General features: G+C 40.9%; 1 protein-coding gene across 5 annotated transcripts in view; it reads right to left on the bottom strand.

Moving 5' to 3' along the window:
- Positions 1–14,432, bottom strand: part of OSBPL6 (oxysterol binding protein like 6) — a 113,423-nt gene that overhangs the window by 42,464 nt on the left and 56,527 nt on the right. For 4 of the 5 annotated variants that reach the window (XM_007450718.1, XM_007450720.1, XM_007450722.1 and 1 more), the window contains 6 exons: positions 12,832–12,885; positions 11,675–11,788; positions 11,365–11,535; positions 8,458–8,590; positions 1,700–1,803; positions 1,045–1,137 (listed from right to left, as the gene is read on the bottom strand). In XM_007450718.1, coding sequence (XP_007450780.1) covers positions 1,045–1,137; positions 1,700–1,803; positions 8,458–8,590; positions 11,365–11,535; positions 11,675–11,788; positions 12,832–12,885 — 669 coding nt within the window. The remainder of the gene's footprint in view (positions 1–1,044; positions 1,138–1,699; positions 1,804–8,457; positions 8,591–11,364; positions 11,536–11,674; positions 11,789–12,831; positions 12,886–14,432) is intronic. The other variant, XM_007450719.1, reaches the window with a different exon arrangement.

Raw genomic sequence — 14,432 nt, 5'->3', positions numbered from 1 at the left:
CACAAAGAATGTTATCAATAAAACCAGAATTAAGGAAGAATTATTGTTCTTATTTAAAAGACTGAAGAATCCTAAAAAGCAGTCCCTTTTACCTCTGTGTTAGAATACAGATTGATTTATAGTGCAATAAAAAGAAAAACAAAATCATGTCTAATTTTGATTGTGCAGGGCAAGAGTCCTTTATAATATATAGCTAGAATTGGAGTAGCAGAAATTCAAGCTTAAAGATCTGAAAGTGACATGAATTTTGACGTAAGAGATTTTAGGCATTTGCCACATTTTGTATCATTGCAATGCAATGACATAAAAGGATCTTACTTTAAAAATTTTAAACTATTCATTTCAACTAAATAACTTATTTAAAATGAATTTCAAGTAAATTCATCACAAGCCATGAAGACTTTAGTTCAAATTTTAAAAGTGAATGTTGATGGCCAATAATATTTTTGTAGAATCATAGAATTTTAGAGTTGAAAAGGAATTCACAGATCATCAAGTAAACTCCATCACTTTACCCAGGAGTTAATGGAAGCCCCGAAAATTTAACAGAAATGCATGAGATTATACTGCCAGGAAATCACAGTGATTAGATTAGAACCCAAGTTTGTTACTTTTCTAACCTATTGCAGCCCTCATCTCATTTATTGATAGATACAAGTTTGGACAGCGTTAACACATAAAAGCCTCTTTTAAGATCTAGTATATATAAGTGAATTTTCATTACAACCCATTTGATTTTCAGTCTAGATTTTTAAGGTGACTTTTTGTTAAAATATGTTTTAATGGTTCCAAGGCCATAATTGAGGATGAAAATGCCACTTTACAGCCATATTACATAATTTTAACCTTAAATTCTTTTTACTTATGCCAGAATAAGAATAGATTTCTCACTGCTTTAGATAATATAACTCAGCCTGAAAAGCACTAGCTTTAAAGCAGTTAAAAGCTGCTTTAAACTTTTCAACTTCTATGAATTGATATATACAGACTAATATTTAAAAAATATATATATAAGTATAAATGAAGGAAAAGTAAAGTCTGTACCTGCAGTTGTATTTTTGTATCTTTGCTGACACTTTTTGTTCTCCATCGTCTTGTGACCCGCTTGTCTTTCTTTGAAATATCTACACAGTTAGCCTACATTACACAAATAGTTAAAAGCAACAGAGCATCATTAAGTTAACACAGATGATACAGGTATAGACAAAGAGAGCACAGCAAGTTAGTATAGAATCATTGTTAGACACCTAAAGCAAACCAGCCAGGAGATAAAGGTATATCTGATGCACAGTGGGCATTAAAAGCAGAGATAAAAACTTAACCATAAAACATATTTTTCTGCTATACCAAATGAAAACAGGATTAGTGTTTTTGCTACACAAAAGACAGTAATAATTCTGAGAGTATCTAATTTATGTCTTCATAACTATCATTTCTAATGCAACACAAAAATGAAAGAATGATTCAGATATTTACTTCTTTCAGTTAGTTTGTATTTAAATGTAAAACATTTCAAAAAATATATCTTAACACAATGACACCAAGATTCAAAAGTACTAAGAAGAACTCCAGAATATAAACCAATCCTTATTGTAGTTATTTCCCTTTAATTGTTACCTTGTATATTCATAGAACAATCCAGTAAAAATTCTGAGTGAATATCTTAAGGTCCTTTGACCAGCAGCAGTAAAATCTTTACCTGCATGTCAGTAAAGTTAGGCGCTGACTGAGTTCTCTGAAGTATTTCCAAATTCTGCAGGAGTTTGCTAAGTTCCACAAGGTTTGACTGGCAGTGTGCAAGGTCTAATACAAATCAGAAATTAAAATATGTTACAACTGGGCAGGGAGTGGTGGTGATGATAATAAAAGGCACTCTATCCAAATTATGGCAAATATGAGGAGGCAGATCTATGTTTATAGAATGATGATACTGGCAAATGAAAGAAAACAGAACTGGTCTCTGGTTTAGAACCATACAACCACTGATTATTTATTGGATGACCTCAAAACCCACTCTTACAAATGAACAGTTATTAGTGTAGAAAGCCATTAAAATCCCAGTGAAATTGGGTGTGCTCATTTTCCTGTTGAGGTGGCCTTTGTCACATCAGAAGCACACTCAAGGGAACTGCAGCAGTTGTACCGTTCTGTTGTTAGGAATGTGTCTACCTGCTATGAAGGTCTTCATATAGGACTCAGAATCTCTGCACACTCTACAGAGAGCAGGGCAGCAGCAATACATTGGGGGCCAGGTCCCACCCAGGTCCCATCTCTCAGCAGCATCTGCCCTAGGGTGGAGCCCTAGGTGAGCTGTTCAAGTGCTACTGTTGTTCTTCCAGGGAACTCTTGGCCATCAGTGGCCTTTAAATTCCTCAAGAAAGGAAATCACCCAACGCAGGTGACGGAAGAGAGTACTGAGGGGGCTAGGACCCTTCCACCACCCCCTCCCCATTTCAGGGGAGGCAGCACCACTGTAGTCCTCCCATGTGCCCCACGAAGAAAATAAAGTGAGTGACTTGGAAGGGTAGGAAATACTGGAGATAAACAGGAAGGAATGAGGGAGAAAATTAGTACAAAGAAAGAAGGCAGGCATTAGAGGGAAGAGGAGAAAGGAGTTGGCTAGAAGAGATCTATTTTTTGTTTTTTTTTTGGTACGCGGGCCTCTCACTGTTGTGGCCTCTCCCGTTGTGGAGCATAGGCTCCGGACGCGCAGGCTCAGCGGCCATGGCTCACGGGCCCAGCTGCTCCGTGGCATGTGGGATCTTCCCAGACCGGGGCACGAACCCGTGTCCCCTGCATCGGCAGGCGGACTCTCAACCACTGTGCTACCAGGGAAGCCCAAGAGACCTATATTTTAACTTGCCTTTTAAAGAACAAAACTACATCACAAGCACCATGCTGGTAGGGACATTATCTAACAATACCTATCCATTAAAGCTTCTATCCAGTAAATATTACATTAATTCTCCTAAATAACTGTGATTATTCTATACAAATGGTGTATTAAGTAGCGTACAGATATAGAAATGGGGCTTAAAATCCTTTCTAACAGAATGGAAAGAGAACTTGGTGAATGAACTCGATTCAAGGCAAAAGGATCCAAAACTAAGGGTCGGGAGACATTGATTTACTTTACACTTCTCAGCTGCAGTTTTCTTACCTGTCAAGTGGTGACAGTACTATTTACTCTCTTACCTTCCTAATGAAAGTAGCAACTGAGATGGGAGGTGAGAAAATTCTATGAAAACCAGAAATGATCTTTATGGAGTATTAACTGCACTATGTTTAATCATTCTTCTAGGGCCTTAACTTGGAACAAGCACACCATTCCTTGACACTTCTATCATGGAAGAAATGAAACCCCTGGCAGAATTTTGCTCCTTGCTTAAGTGTCTGGTTGTATGTAAGGATTATAAGGACTTGCCCAAGACAATAAAAATACCTTTAAAAAGAAATCTCTAGAATTTCATTAAATTAGATCTAATTTTAGAATCTGGGAAAAAGGAAATATTATGCCAAGAAAGGACTGTTGAGACAGTTTATAACAGTAAAAAATTTAAAACTTAAATATCTAGCAGTTTACTTACTTTCTCATCTTCCCTACCTTGTTCTAAAAAGAACTCTACTCAATATTCTGTAATAACCTACGTGGGAAAAGAATCTGAAAAAAGAATAGATACATGTATATGTATAACTGAATCACTTTGCTGTACGCCTGAAACTAACACAGCATTGTAAGTCAACTATATTCCAAAATAAAATTTAAAATTAAATTTAAAAAAATAAAAAGAAACATCCAATTGCAGAATAGTTAAATAAATTAAGGTATATCCAAAGTTATCCATTTACTATTTCATTTAGGAATCACTGACTTGGAAGACACTATGCACCCAGCACAGTTCTAAGCACAGGGAATATAGCAATAAAATAAGATTCATGGAATTTACCTTCTGGTTTAAAGAAAATGTACACAATAAATAATCTGTACGTTGAACTATTACATACCATTTTAGTGACGGCATATACTGGTACATAAGGATGGCATATAAAATACTAATTTATAGGGCTTCCCTGGTGGCGCAGTGGTTGAGAGTCCGCCTGCCAATGCAGGGGACCCGGGTTCGTGCCCCGGTCCGGGAGGATCCCACATGCCGCGGAACAGCTGGGCCCGTGAGCCATGGCCGCTGAGCCTGCGTGTCCGGAGCCTGTGCTCCGCAGCGGGAGAGGCCACAGTGGTGAGAGGCCCACATACCGCCAAAAAAAAAAACAAAAAAAAACAAACTAACTTAGTATTTTGTTTCTATGGGAAAAAATGCTCTCCAAGAGCCAAGAAATTCCCTTACATACTTGAGATCTGGACTGACGGAAGTCCAGACCTATGAATAGCTAACCTCTTTAAGTACTGGAACTATAAATGTGCTATGTTATGGGTTCAAGAAGATGTTACTTGATGAACTTCTGAAATGCAACCAACCTCAATATTGGGATGCTATGAAATGATCAAAATAGCCCCCCCCGCCCGCAAAAAAAGTGCTATGGTAGTTCAGGAAAGGGACAGTTACTGTGGTTTGAGGTCATCAGAGCAGACTTATAAGAGACAGTAGAACCTTTTGTGGGTCTGGAGGATTGATAAAAAGGCTTCAGCAAAACAGGAAGGTGGAGGAGGGCAGAGAGGGCACTGCAGGTTGGGAAGACAGCCTGTGCAAAGGCATGGAGGCAGGAACATGCAAGCACGTTCAGGAAATAGCAAATAAGTTTAATTAGGCCTATGGAAGGCAAGGTTGAAAGGGTAGGCAGGGCCAGAAAGCTGAAAGCTGGATGTTAAACGCTGGGCTAAGTAGTTTGGACTAAAGCCCAAGAGCTCACGGAGAACCACCTGAAGAGATTTTTGCAAGAAGTTATTTTATGAAATAGTGGTCTTGAGGGACTATTATATGTAGTGAAGAAAGAATGGCTTTGGGATTAGTCAAATGTGGGTTGGCTGGAGTCCCAGCCTCTCTATTGGGGCAGCTGTGTAATCTTGGGCAGGCTCCTTAACCTCCGTGCATTTCACTTTCCTCATCTGTGAAGTGGGGACAGTAGCAATACCTATGTCTCATAGGCGAGGGCAATGGGATAACGGCTGCTAAGTGCTCGCACTGGATGCAAACATGTCCAAACACAGTAATTTCCCAGGAGCCTCTGAGAGCGACGGAGCCACAGAGCAAGAGACTGAGGATGTGGGTACCAGTCAGAGCCTGGGCAAAGGGTGAGCCTGAGTTAGGACAGCAGAAATGGAATTCCAGAGGAAGGGTAGATGAGGGGGAGGAGAGATGGGGGAAGTTTGCAAAGAAATAACAGAACTCAGTTTCAGCTGGATGAACAGGGTGGGTGAGTCAGAGATGACAGAGGTTTCAGGAGTGGTTATGAGAGCAGCACTGACAAAAACAGGGGAGCCCAGGAACTGGGACCATTTTCACAGAGGAGACAGAGAATTTGGTTTTAGACAGGCTGAGGAGAAGGCATGACCGAGTGTACAGACAGAGAGAGTCCACAGCAAGGGAGGGGTTGGGAATGTAGCACGGGCTGGATACAGAGGTCTGAAATATAAAGAGAGTTTTCAGCCCTTTTGAGAGAAATATGGTGCAGTGATTAAGAGCATATGCTCTGGAGTCAGACTGACTGAGTTTGAATCCCAGCTCCACCATTACTAGCTGTGTGAACTGGGTGCAAGTGAGTTAACTTCTCTGTACCTAAGTTTTCTCACCTAGTGGAGTTGAGAGGATTAAATGAGTTGACACACTTAAAACACCTAGAACAGTGCCTGTGGCACCCCATACCTATCAGCTGCCGCCACTACCACCACTACCATCATCAAAACAGAGACTGCAGGGCTTCCCTGGTGGCGCAGTCGTTGAGAGTCCACAAAAATCTGTCACAGGGCTTTCGTGGTGGCACAGTGGTTGAGAGTCTGCCTGCTGATGCAGGGGACGTGGGTTCGTGCTCCAGTCAGGGAAGATCCCACATGCCGCAGAGCAGCTGGGCCCATGAGCCATGATTGCTGAACCTGTGCGTCCGGAGCCTGTGCTCCGCAACAGGAGAGGCCACAACAGTGAGAGGCCCGTGTACAGCAAAAAACCCAAAGAAACAAACAAAAAAAAACCAGAGACTGCAGTTGAAACTAGAAGCATGCCTGTCATCTCCAAAGCACAGAGCACAGTCATTAAGATCAAGTTGGCCTGGGTTAGCCCTTCAGCTCTGTCAAGTACTTGCTGTGTAACTTGGACAAGTTACTTCCCCTCTCTAAGCTGTAGTTTCTCTACCTATAAAAATATGATTCAAAATTCCTGCTTGGTACTATTGTGAAAATCTATAAAATACCACATATGTAAAGTGCTTAGTTCAGTGCCTGGCCCATATGAGCACTCAACAAGCTATAGTTACTATTATTATTATTTTTTTTTGCAGTACGTGGGCCTCTCACTGTTGTGGCCTCTCCCGTTGCGGAGCACAGGCTCCGGACGCGCAGGCTCCGCGGCATGTGGGATCTTCCCGGACCAGGGCACGAACCCGTGTCCCCTGCATCGACAGGCGGGCTCTCAACCACTGCGCCACCAGGGAAGCCCTATAGTTACTATTATTGAAGCTAAAAGCAGAACACTGAATCTTGATCATCCCTGCAACCAGGGTTGGCCAGAGAAGAATCCCAATGAAACAGAGAAGAAGCAGTTGGAAAAAAAGGAAAACTTCATGGGGCCTAAAAGAGGAGGCTCATTAAAGAAGGTCCTGCAGGGCGGGTCAGAGGATGAGGCTTGAGAACACAGCAGAAAGCAGAAGGCGTCCTGCCGCCAAGAATGCTTCTTCTATAGAGCAAAAAGGGCAAAGTCAAATTATGGGAGAGAAGCTGAAGTCTACGGGTAGGAATGACTGAAGTGGGAAAGGCTGAGGTTGTTCTCAAGACAGGAGATCATTACTACACTAAATCCTGAAGGAGAACAGAATGGCAGGACGAGGACACAGGTAGAGAGATCAGGACGGGGGGAAGCAGGGTCACCTCCGAGACTGGAGAGAGGGCACAGGGATGGGCCACAGAGTACCTGAAGCACACAGGGAGACAAAGACATCCCCCCACCAGCCGGGGGCTTCTTGGCATCAAGGTCAATGTCTATTTATTTTGGTCACATGAATGGACTTTGTCCCGGTAGACGGTCTCAATCTTTTCAGCAATGTTGGTGGCCAGGTTAAACTCCACAAGCGTGGTGCAAAGTGGCAGAAACTGGAGGAGAGGCTGACTGTCTAGAACCGCCGCAGAGGGAAGCCTGCAGTGTCTAGGACAGTGAGGTCAGCTTCTTCCCCAACCGGAAGTTCATAAAGGCAAAGTAACGTCTGTGTGTTTTGTGAATATACTCAAGTAAAACCCTTTTAATGGAATGTTAGCTGGACACACTTTATGAATATAACATCCCCCTTAAAGACATATTTTCACATTTGGAATGTGGAGAGGGCTAGTAAACATGCTGCAGACTTTGAGTTCACACAATTAGAAAAAAAAAAAAAAAAAAAAAAAAAAAAGAATTGGTTGGGGCATGAACACAGGTTGCCAAATTTCAATTTTTCTAAGTGAGGACATAAAATAACATAACATCTCCTTTCACCATAACTTCATAAAAGAAAAAAATTTAATATCAAAAAAGTTGGGCCCAACATCATCTCAAGATAATTTAAAAATTAAATCAATTTAGATGTATTAAATACTTGTTATGTTGTTTTTGTGTTGTTTTGTTTTGTTCATTTTTGAAGGTCAAATGAAAGCTGTCTCACAGACTGGAAATGGTCTGTGGATCCAGTTTGGACCAACGTGCTAAGGCTCATTTCAAGGAAGGAGCAAGTTTCTGCAGATTAAGAGGCTGAGAGATGGTACAGTGAAGAATCATTTATTAGTTCGGAGTATTTAATAACTGATCCATAGTGGAACACCACTACCAGGTAACTGTGGATCTAAGATCAGTATAATTTTGCTGTTTATTGTTGGTTGTTGGGAAATAGACATTGTTCCGTGGGCCAGATGGAGCAGCAGAGAAGGCAGCTGTGTAAGTGACCTAGTAGACTGTCAGCAGCGAGGCTGGAGGGTGCTCCCAAGGCAGCACTCAGCTGGGTGATCGCCCCCAGGGTCCGGGGTGTGGGAGGCTAACGAAGCCAGAGGGAACTGCTAACGCGATGAAGTGAGAGGGTTGAAGTGGGTGGGAGTCCGTGTAAGGGAAAAACCAGATTCAGGAGTTGTGAGGGTGCAGGAGAACGGACAGGTAAGAAGCCCGAGACATGGCAAAGAGGAGATCTGGGATATAAAAATAAGAAAAAAAAAAAAGCTGGAGGCAATCAAGGGGGCTTGAGGGGTGAAAGGTACAGCACCCACAATTTGCCCCTTTTGCATCTGTTTCTTTAGCTCATCCTGAGAGCCCACAATGGGCAAGAACTAACCTTCTGCACACCTGTCCATTTCTTCCGAGTCTTGTAGCCAAGCTGCCACTTTGCTCTGCCCGGTCGTGCAGGTTGCAGGGAGGCTGCTACCGCATGGTAAAGGGGACTGCCATGGAAAGCTGTTTGGCTGCGCCTACGATGAATAAAAAAACGCATATGGTTAGGCAGAAATAGTACATTTAAGTTACTAAAAAGAACACAAGTATACTCAAAGCGACATTAAAAAAGAGAGAAACAAAAAGGCACGCTCAAAAATATGGAAGAAGCCTCTTGGCTAAATGTGGTATGAGCTCAGTACAGCCAAAATTTCTAAGCAATAACGACACGACACTTGTTAAGCTGCCATCTCCACCAAAAAACAAAGGGGACAACATTCAAGTATGTTATATCTCATACTCGCAAGGACATGCCAACTCAAATTTTCAATAGTTTTGCATTACTCAGTAAGTTACAGCTGATACAGTGTCCTTGTTGCAGTACTCAACTCATGAGGTCTTTCCTTTCCGAAAGCTCTCCGTATACTTATGATCAACTCATGGTCTCATCAGCTACCTGTGATTCTTAAATACATTACCCACCAGCAAGCAACCTTGTCATGCTGTGAATGCGTATTGAAAACTGTAACATACAAAATGGCAGTCTTGGCAAGTTATTATTATCTATAGCTGCTAGACTTTCCATTAAAGGGATTTTATGTGAAATAAAAGTTGTATGAAGTATGTAGATACTAAAGTGAGTAAACACTGTGAAAAAAGCAGAAACTTATTTCCCCCAAAGCTAAAACAACTTTAAAACTCCATATTTGACTTTAATATTCAGTTACAACTGATTGTGTCTCTTCTAAATCATTACGAAGTGAAGGATGCACATACTTAGCAAACCCAGACTTATTTATTACCCTCACAGGGCCACAAACCAATTAACATTCGAAGAGTCTCATAATTTGATGCTTAGAATTCAAGCAAACTGATAAAAAGCTCTTTTCACTCTTTTCTGCATTTTGATAAATGTAACAGAAATCTTTCACTGAGTTAGATCTCAGAGGTATGTCATTTGTAACTAGAGCAATAGATCTATGAAAACCAGAGTTGAAGAGCTTTCTTATTCCAAGGTAAACAGTGGGGAGGATTTGGTTTCAGTTCTCCATTCTCGGATGTCACCCAAGTTATTTAATAAATAACACAAAGGATGAAAATAATATGTCTTTTATCAACACTCTGTGCCAAAGACACAGGCAGGCAGAAGCTGGAAGAACCAAAGGGTTAAACATTTATATTTTTTAAATATCCATCTGGGATACATTTCTTGTTTAATTTGGACTAACTCTTGGATTCATTCTATTCTGTGATGAGAACACAGGAGGCCCAGAGAAACTTGGGGACTACCTTGTACATCTTGTGTTGGGTCATTCACTAAGTGCCCTACTTCCTAATAACCCCAACCTACTGGTTCATTTCCTTTGATTTCAGAAGCAGTTAGTACTAGGGTTAACCCAATACCCTGTTCCTAGGAGAGAGATATTCCATAATGAAATAAGGTTTGAGAGCCTTGTGAAATACAGTTTACGGGATTTAACAAAAATTAGGTAAGTAATTTCCATCAAAATAGCAAAAACTAAATACAGCTGTGTTTCATTTAATCTGATTTGATGAGTCTTACAGTTACTCCATGAGGTTTTTCAATGCTTTGCAGAGGAAACTTGGATATGTTATTCCATATATCCCTATGTAGGAAAACAGAGGAAAGCAGAATCTTCGCTGAAACACATTTGAACTCAACTCCTTGTGGCAGCTAGTTATTCACAGATGTCTCTATTCTCAATATCAGGTGCCAAGTGAGAAACCGGTAGACCCCTGGGCAGTGCAATGTGGCTATGGTTCAGAAAACTTAATTATTGAGGCAAAGGCAGAAATAGCTGTCTCCCTGTCTATTGTCTTAACCTTGGTTTTTAACAGGCAACACCTCTAGCTTTTCAGCAACACAGAAAAAGAACTCTTAATACAGCCGAAAGAACAGCTTCAGCCTCCCTTAATCTGGTACCTGGTATAATGAAAAAGGCACTGATTTTGGAAACAAAGATGAAGATTCTGATCTTGGCTTAGCTGTTTAGTGTCTATTTAACTTCTGGAAAAATTCTTTACTGTCTCTGAGCTTTGGGTATATTTAAGACTAGAGATGAATGAATGTCCAATGCTTAAAACACAGTGCCTAGTCATTCAAATATATTATATTACTCTCACAATCTCTAGCCCACTTGCGTTAACCTCATGGGGAAATTCACTGGTCTCTCTCATGGTCATGTATATATTACAGCTCAAGGCAAAAAAACAAGTTTCACTTTAAAAACTGTGTGGTCGGGGTTCCCTGGTGGCACAGTGGTTGAGAGTCCTCCTGCCGATGCAGGGGACACGGGTTCGCGCCCCGGTCCGGGAGGATCCCACATGCCGCGGAGCGGCTGGGCTCGTGAGCCATGACCGCTGAACCTGCGCATCAGGAGCCTGTGCTCCGCAACGGGAGAGGCCACAACAGTGAGAGGCCCGCGTTCCGCAAAAAAAAAAAAAACAAAAACAAAAAACTTTGTGGTCTTCTTATTACCACCCAGGAAGACATCAATTTCTAGGTGCTGATTAACCAAATATTCACTCTACTTTCTAATATTCCCACTAAGCCACATACAATTTAGATGTACTCCATTCATAGAAAGGAAAACTGTTAATTCTCTTGGTCCACATTTCCACCTAATCTGTACTTGTAATTAACTTTGATGGTAAATATCACTGTTGTCTTCTGAGGGTTAGTTTACAAAGCAAACCTTCTCTTTCTGGTTTGTAAAATGAGACACAGTTAACATGTTTGCATAATTTTCCAAGCAATTTCTGGGCTGACTTTCATATAACAAAGTCATACCTTTCCATCCACAACAGAAACATTAGCAGCTGGTGAGGATTCAGCTGTGGAGGTTGAAGGAAATATGTGAAAACTAGCATCTCGTGGTGATCTCACAATTTCATTCTGCCGATACAATCGATGATGGCGCAGTTTGGAGACCCATGCATCAAACCAGTCCTGGGATTTCACCTAAAACAATAAACAAGAGGAGTAGGTAATGGTGAAACCGGTCTCCTGTTTACCACTGATATAGGCAAGTGATTTCCCCAAATATTGAAAGGCAATTTTTTTTTTTTTTTTTTTTTTTTTTTTTGAAAGGCAATTTTACCTTCAAATGATAGATGTGTTCTTCGGTGTCAAGGTCTATTCTCCGAGCTTTCTTTTTAATTGACATGACAGAGAGTCCGACATCGATGCTTCCGTGGACCTTCCCTTTTTGAATCTGAAATCAAAAGACTGGTAAAAAGGCTGGAAGGACATGTGATTTGATGTGCTTTTGTACTGAAGTGAGCTTAATGTAATCTTTAACTTATCTATAGGAGATGGAATATCACACCACCTCTACAAAGAGGAAATGGCTAAGGTTCTGAAGTTAAGGTCCTGAATCTGAGGACAGTTGAAGTTGCAGTGACTTAATACCAATTTCAATAAGTAAGACTATTCATCTCATTCCTGTTTTTGGCATAACTTCATAATTCCAGATTGCACAGTTTATATCCTAAAAAAGATATCTTTACTGGCTCCTGAAATAACTATGGTCAAACTTTGACCTACAACCCAGAAGATCCCCAAGTAATCAGCTAGAAGACTGCTGCTGGGGCAAAATTGGGCAGCTAGTACAGAGTGCACGGAGCAGCCAGCTCTTCCTTCTAGCTGCCCTCATCTGGTCAAGGACACACAGCTGATTCAATGAAGGAGCTGGAGACAGAACTGAAATCTGAGCCCTCTGTTACTTACCCTATATACAATGATAAGAAGGAGAGCATTGCATGCAAACAATGACTTTTTATATTAAAGAAAAATAATTTCGAATAATTTTAGAGTTGGGATGCCCAAGATAAAAGAATGTATGAAACAGAAATGAAGTTCATAAGATAGGTCTTAAAAAGACTTCAGTAAGAACAAATGTTGCTTTAAACCTCAAAAAAAGCACATATAGCATAGTTTGTTGACAGATGCAGGAAAAAAGCCTACTTGGGTTTTCTCTCTAAGACAGAAAGGGTGATTTTTATTAGTCGGCGACTTTTAGGTTTAAGCTTCTGTTTTTAACAACACACATCACAATAGTTAAATTAAATCTTCAGGCACCAGTTTGAGATTTTATGCTAGCTTGAGCATAAGCGTAAAACACACCTTGCACGCAACATTTGTTAAATCTTACAGGCACAGCAATGCACAGAGCTGGTAACTATGGCACAACACTTGTACACTGTGGTGGTTACTCACTTCAAGCAGAATTCTAAACCAATCTTTGTGTCTACTTACGTCAAGTGGTGCCTTTGAATACTTTAACATTCCATTATCCAGGACAAAAAAACGCTGCAAGAACCAAACAATCCCCAGTTATTGTCAGTATTTTGAATTATATAAAACATTCACAAGTGTGGGTCTAACATTGCTTGGCATTTAGTAATCAGTATGTTTGATCATTTTCATGTATTTGAATTCAGTGCACCTGGCCACGGTCAGTCACATGAAATGGTAAGGAAATCTTAGCTCGAGTTCCATACTATTTACCTAGTCGGGTTCTTCCGGGTTCTTTTATACATAATCCAATGGGGATGAAATCTTTCACCACAGTTTTTCTTTTCTTTTCTGTTTTTCTTTCTTTCTTTTCTTTCTTTCTTTTCTTTCTTGGCTGTACCGCACAGCTTGTGGAATCTGTTTCCTGACCAGGGATTGAACCCAGGCCACGGCAGTGAAAGCCCTGAATCCTAACCACTAGACCACCAGGGAACTCCCCGATCACCACGGTTTTTCTTAATGGGGGTGTCAGGGGTTGTGGGGGGGAGGGAGCAATCCCAGGGCCTGCAGCTAAGACTTTCTAAATGAATCACGGTGGGGTGTTTTTGAAAGTGAGAAATGAAAATAACCTGAGTTAGGTCACATTGATTCTGTGAGGAATTTGTCTACAGGGGATTTTCCACCTTGGAGATAAACTCCTGAATCTCCCTGGCTACCATAGATAATTCTGAAAACGCCCATGTCTGTTAACAGAAGCCAGTGGACTGGAGCTATGAATAATGAATTATCTGCAAAGTTTAAAAAGTAGCCTTATCAATATGCTTGCATCTCCACTTAGCAAAATACTTGCAGTTCAGTCTTAGTAAAAGAGATTAAAAATTATTTCTGAACTATGTTAGGGGCAAATATATATATTTGGGGCAGTTTTTGTCTCTTTCAAGACACTCATGGTCCAGTCCAAATGAATCTAGCCATTTTTGCTCCACAAACCTCAGGAACTCTCTGCTGTTGACTTCCTTTCCATGGACAATTGACTGCAGAACAAACAGCATTCAAGGACCCAATCAAACAATGGGTCCAGTGCCCTCCTCTAGTCTCTACAGATGCAGGGAGTTTTTCTGTGGCTGGTAAATTACTCTGCTGGGAAGTTTTTATGTGATTCAGGAACTCTTAGCTGCTGAGGTGACAGGCAGTCAGGCCTGGAGACACCCTACACAGAACTCACAGGTCACTGTAACCCCTTTGTTATAGGTTCTGTTGGTGGGGGGAAGAAGTAAGCACTGGAAGAAGGAACCTCTATAGCTGAAAAACACTTGATTGCCTATGACTTGGGCAATCAAATGGGCTGATGCTTGAATAAATATCTGATGGTATTAGAGACCAAGAGAAAAGGCAATGCAAGGGAGAACCTCCTATTGTTTATGTAGCAAAATGTCTAAGGGAAGGTCCAGAAAGAGTTGCTGTTGAAGCACAGCCAGTTTTGCTGAAACATGGACTGAGAGTGCTTAATTAAAGTTAGCCATTTATATAAAACGTGTTTCTTTGACCCCTTTCTTCTGTTTGTCCATTCCTATCTATCAAAGAATTCTAGCAGGGATAACCTATAGGATGTCACAGGGAAA

The sequence above is a fragment of the Lipotes vexillifer genome, unplaced genomic scaffold, assembly GCF_000442215.2.
Source record: "Lipotes vexillifer unplaced genomic scaffold, Lipotes_vexillifer_v1.1 scaffold29, whole genome shotgun sequence".
Lineage (NCBI taxonomy): Eukaryota > Metazoa > Chordata > Mammalia > Artiodactyla > Lipotidae > Lipotes > Lipotes vexillifer.
This window is presented reverse-complemented; position numbering and strand designations above follow the sequence as displayed.